At 49.8% G+C, this 5,817-nt stretch overlaps 1 protein-coding gene across 1 annotated transcript in view; it reads right to left on the bottom strand.

The window, feature by feature from the left end:
- Positions 1–5,345, bottom strand: part of nav1b (neuron navigator 1b) — a 159,782-nt gene extending 154,437 nt beyond the window's left edge. The window contains exon 1 of the mRNA XM_063215190.1: positions 4,066–5,345. Coding sequence (XP_063071260.1) covers positions 4,066–4,915 — 850 coding nt within the window. The 5' untranslated portion in view covers positions 4,916–5,345. The remainder of the gene's footprint in view (positions 1–4,065) is intronic.
- Positions 5,346–5,817: the final 472 nt, after the last annotated feature.

Raw genomic sequence — 5,817 nt, 5'->3', positions numbered from 1 at the left:
ATGGCAATACAACCCACACACCCCACCTCATAGTAAGTGAAAGAACGGAACTCCTCCTTCCATTCTGGAATTCTTGACACCCTCACCATTTTTCGCACCCCCGCCTCTTACCTGGTGTGCATGTACTGGATGTATTTTCTATTTGGCTCAGTTGATGGTGTGCATAAGTGTGTGCGTGTGTGTGTGTGTGTGTGTGTGTGTGTGTGTGTGTGTGTGTGTGTGTGTGTGTGTGTGTGTGTGTGTGTGCGCGAGTGTGCATGTGTGTGTGTATTGCACATGTTGGAAGGGGAGTTGGGGGAAGGGGGGTTGGGGCTAGTGATGACAGCTGAATTCAGCACTCAGCAGTCAGAGAGGCAGAAAATGATTTCAACGCGCCTGCCCGCCGAGCAGCAGGCTATTTTCAGACTCCATTGTTCCTGCACAGCCGTCAGAGGACGACAGGACAGACCGCTGCTCTCAACGACACTGGTGACTGGACAGAGCCTATACACCACACAGCCACACACAGGAGAAGAAACCCAACCTACAAACACACATCTACAGCACAGAGAAAGGCAGATACACAGAGTCCTAAAACACACTGCACTGAGATAAAGATACCTCTCCTCAGAGACCTCACCTCAATCTACAACTGAATGAAATCAGAGGAGAATCACTTCCCTGCAGAATGAAAATGTGTAGAGCGTTAAGACACAGAGACTTAATATAGAGAGACATACTACTGGCCTACAGACATTTAGGAATACAGTCAACTATATAAATATCGTAGACTGTTGAAAAATTTAAGATCTAAGATCATCAAGCATTTAAACCTCACTAGCCATATGTAATGCATGGACACTTCTGTACTGAGCATAATGACAATAATGGATTTCTATTCTAATCTATTCGATTCTATTTGATTCTATTCTATTGTTTTCTATTCTACTCTACTCTACTCTACTATATTCTATTCTTTCTATTCTATTCTATTCTATTCTATTCTATTCTATTCTATTCTATTCTATTCTATTCTATGCTATTCTATTCAGCTTCAAGCTAAAATAACAGCTCCTGAATGAAAGGTTTGAGGCAAGCAGAGACACTGCAAGCAACATCACACCTCTACAGCACAGGCAGCCGCCAGAATCCAGATCAGTGTGCCAGAGGGAGGGAGGGAGAGGGAGAGAGAGAGAGAGAGAGAGAGAGAGAGAGAGAGAGAGAGAGAGAGAGAGGATGAAAGAGAATATGTGAGAAAGTGATAAGGGGGGGAGCTTAAAGAGGAAGCGAATGGTAGAGAGACAGAAATGGAGTCACCTACATTCATAGCTAAGATATGGTCATTAACAGGGCACAAACTAGGCTGTCTTCTATGGGAGAGGTGTCGTACATATACACAGTCATACATTGATGGCTAACATGCTATCGTTTCACGCTACAAACCATACTGTTGTTGCACGACACAAACCAGGCTGTCTTGTATGAGAGGGATGTGTATACATTCACACGCATACATTAATTATTACACACAACAAAAACACCCACAGTACACTGCTAGCAAAAAAAAAACGTGTATCGATATGTGCACTCTCACACACGCTTGTGGAAGCAGCTTGAGGACCGACTGGAAGCATGCTGCAGACGATGCAGAAGGGGCATGCAGCAGCTGCAGAAACAACAAAGCCTTCCCTCTCTCTCTCTCTCTCTCTCTCTCTCTCTCTCTCTCTCTCTCTCTCTCTCTCTCTCTCTCTCTCTCTCTCTCCGCCTCATTCCTATCAAGGAGCAGTGGCACCGTCCTTATAACCTGCACTCTTTCACACAATAGACACATAAGCGATTCTGAAGGACATATCGGTGAAACACCCACACCCTTACAATTGCATACAAGCGTGCTTGCTCATGCACACACACACACACACACACACACACACACACACACACACACACACACACACACACATACACACACACACACACACACACACACACACACACACACACACACACACACACACACACACACATGGACACACACATACACTCAGGAACATATACACAGGAACATACACACACACACACACACAGAAACCGCCGAAAGCTTGTATCGTTCTAAATCAATCAGGCGTCTCTGGATCATCTAGTGTCAGCAGCAGCCGTCAGTGGAGCAATACGGTACTGTGGGAGGAGGCAGAGCAGGTGGCATTGCAAGCCATATACTACTGCCAAGCCCCATAAGCAAACTGTGTGTTTGTCTTGTCGGCAAGATATGTCCATATATGTCCAATATATCCATATTGCATAGCTAGTAGCCTTATTAACCCGTTTTGTCCTAAGCTCTTTTTGGGAAAGGGTGCCCTCTTCCTATGAAATCCTAAATATCTCAGCCTCCGAAGCACATACAAGCATGACATGAGTCACATTTAAAAGCCAAGACCCTCCCCTTGCATTGTAATGTGTTCATTCAGCTCTATCATACCCACATAGTTAATAAAACAGCTAAAATCTTGAAATCCCGAAAAACCCGTATATGTGTCTCCAGGACACAATGGGTTAAAAGGAGTCTGCAGCCTGGCGTACAGTACATCATCCAACAATTCGATTTCTTACAGTGCATGGATACTTGGATTTCTCAAGAACCCCAGTTCAGAGCTCAGTCCGATTAATGGCAACAGCTTGACTATGCAGTGCATGTAGTGTAGCCTACTGACTGTAGAGAGGGCAGGGGTGGGAGGTTAGGGGGTGTGGCAGCAAATCCTTTAGCTCACCATAATTGCCACAGTCATGGCAGCCAAGCGCTTTAACATTTCCACAGAGGTGATGGAAATGAAGAGTTCTCACACTCATTCCTTAGCCAGACAGCTTGACCAGCTAGTATGCCATGCTCTAGATTTGGTAATGCAGCATTCGTCACACTGTAGTCTCCACAATCCAGTCTTTGGAGCCAGAGTTGTTGGGGATTCTTGTTGTGGTTCTGGTGCTGTATTTTGTTGTAGTCAAGAGTGCGAGCACATCCAACACTTTTCTAGGTCTATACTGTGAGCAGCAGCAGCAGTGTATGTGCAGAGGCGATTATTGGGTCAGATGGTTTCAAGCAAAAATTGAAAGGAATGATCAATCAACACAAATCGCCACCACTGTAGTCTAAAGTGTGAGCTGTTGTTCACTATATAGTGGCTTGGGCATCCCAAGCGGCTATAGCCTGGTGACAAGATGCACCTCTGTGCACTGGTATACTCTTGTTTTCCTAAAGTACATGTCCTGTTATGCTGCATGTACATGTGGACCAGATATGAACTATGCGACCCAGGTAGTTGAGGTCGCTGAAGAAGTTTCGTTGTGAAGTCGCTTTTTCGCGCTGGACGTGACATTGACATGTTTAATTTAGCTAATCACATACCGGTAAGTGCTCTGGCTTGACAGCCTGCAGGAGATATTCCAATTCTTTTTCGTCGCGTCACATCATAGCTCATTACCATAACATTAGCTTGACTTGAATTGCTGAAATTCGCTCTGGTCGCTCAGGTCGCTTTGCTCCTCGAGAATTCGCTTTTGCCGCTTTTGCCGCTTTAGTCGCTAACCCTCCATAGAGTAATAATGACTTTCATGGCTCAGGTAGCGTAGGTTGCGCTTTGTGTACACATAGGGTGCATTCCAATAAAGAATGCAGACTTGCGTCTTTCCTTGCTCACTTGCCTGTTTGTGACCTCATGACGATGTCACAGACAACAGAAAATTAATTCAATATCTCGCAAAAGCAAGCAATTATAATGCCATTTCCTCATTTGCAATTGGGATGGTGAACGAAGAACAGTCCCTCAAAAATTGTTGTGGCTAGGCGGACAACGGCAAAATTAAAATGTTTTCTCCACAGAGGCGGGACCTCAGCAACAAGCGAGGCCACAAGCACAAGTGGAGGACAGAAGTCTACATATTGGAATGCACACATACTGTAGCTTTACTCAACAAGGCTCCTGGTGAATTCGCTTTGGTCGCTTTAGTCGCCCACTCTCCATAGTGAAATAATGACTTCCGTTGCTCAGGTAGCATAGGTCGTGCTTGGAATAGACATACAGTAGCTTTACTCACCAAGCATCTGGCTGAACAGCAGCTGCTCCAGGTCTCCCAGCACAGTGACCACCAGCTCCGGGTCCACTTTAAGGAATCCCCTATCTCCACCTCCACCTTCCTCCGCTTGACCTTTGCCCTCGGCGTCGCTAGGGGCGACGGCGGCCCCCTTCTTGGCACCCTCGGCGGCCTTGGCCTTGGCGGTGAGGAGGTCGTCGTCGGACTTCCCAGACTCCTCGGAGGCCTTGCTGAGGGGCTTGACCTCGGCGTACGGCCCGCGCGGGATGCGGCTCTGGCCCTTGCCCGGCGCGGTGGGGGTCGGCAGGGCGCTGAACGGCTTGGGTTTGCCTTGGAAGAGCGAGTGCTCCGACTTGGACAGGTTCCGCGAGAGCTGCGATCCGCCTCCTCCAGGTCCGCCGCCCCCTACTCCTCCACCTGCGCCCGCCGCTCTTCCTCTATAGCCACCTCGTCCTGACCCGCTGCCGCCGGCACCAGGCTTGCCCATGTCATCGCACCACTTGGGCTCGTACAGCTGCATCTTCTTCTCGGCGTCCGTCATCACGGCCAGGTTGGTGAGGGAACGCTGCTTGCGGAGGTTGGTGGGCACCGGTAGGCGACCGGTGTCGGAGCTCCCGGCCCGGTACACCCTCAGCTCGCTGCGTGGGACACCGCTGGTGCCACCACCCACGCCACCCGCAATGCCCGGCTTGCCGCCCCTCTTGGCTGCCATGTTGTCGGCTGTGGCGGCTGCTGTGGCGGCTGCAGCTACTGTGCCGGTGCCCTTGGCAGCCTCAGCTGGTGTGTAGGTCTTAGCGCCCTCGGCTTTCTGATTGGTCTTGACTCCAGGCTCTCTTCCTCTACCCCCTAGCATCCCTCCTGCACAGCGCAGGCATATAGAGAAGCTTCAGAAGGCGCCAGGGTTTAAAAAAAGGCAAGGCTGATATGAGAATGAAAGAATGAAACCGAGACAAAAGATTGCAGAAGAAGAAGAGGAGGAGTGACAGGATCGAGAGGAGGAAGAAGAAATCCACAGGCACTGCGCTCTCTCTCTCACTCTCTGCCCCAACAGCTGGGAGAAGAAAGAAAATCAGAAACGCAAATGCCGTCCTCTGTCGCTCTCGCTCTCGCTCTCTCTCCGCTCCTCTGTCCTCTTCTTCCTCTTTTTCTTCTCCTCCTCCTCCTCCACGTTCCGCGTGCTTCCTGCCAGCCTGCTGCTGCAGCTGCCTGTAGTGCCCAAGCTCTCCTTCTCTCTCTCCCTCCCTCCCTCCTTCTCTCTCTCTTTCTCTCTATCTCTCCCAAGCACGCGCACACACTCGCTTGCTCTCCTTCCCTCCCTCCTCCCACCCTCCTTATTCTCTGATTTTTGTCTTTCGCTCTCTCTCTCTTTTTCTCCTCTCTCTCCTGGGCACCCTTTCGCGCTCCCTTGCTCTCCCGCTCCTTGCTTCCTTCTCTCTCTCTCTCTCTCTCTCTCTCTCTCCCTCTGCTCCTGATTCTCTCCGCTCTCCGCGTGCGTCTGCCTGCCTGCCTGCCTGCTGCAGCTGAAGCTCACAGCAGCCGAATGACAGCAGCCTCAGATGCAGCAGCACACGGCACAGCCCTCCCCCTTTCTCTCTCTCTCTCTCTCTCTCTCTCTCTCTCTCTCTCTCTCTCTCTCTCTCTCTCTCTCTCTCTCTCTCCCTCTCTCTCTCCCGCTCTCTCCCTTTCTCTGCTTGACACACACACACACACCGTTTCTTGCGCTCTCTCTCTTTCTCTCCCTCTCTCTCTCTCCCT

The sequence above is a fragment of the Engraulis encrasicolus genome, chromosome 14 (assembly GCF_034702125.1).
Source record: "Engraulis encrasicolus isolate BLACKSEA-1 chromosome 14, IST_EnEncr_1.0, whole genome shotgun sequence".
In the NCBI taxonomy this organism is placed as follows: domain Eukaryota; kingdom Metazoa; phylum Chordata; class Actinopteri; order Clupeiformes; family Engraulidae; genus Engraulis; species Engraulis encrasicolus.
The sequence above is the reverse complement of the archived record's forward strand: the minus strand, read 5'-3'. Positions and strand labels throughout refer to the sequence as shown.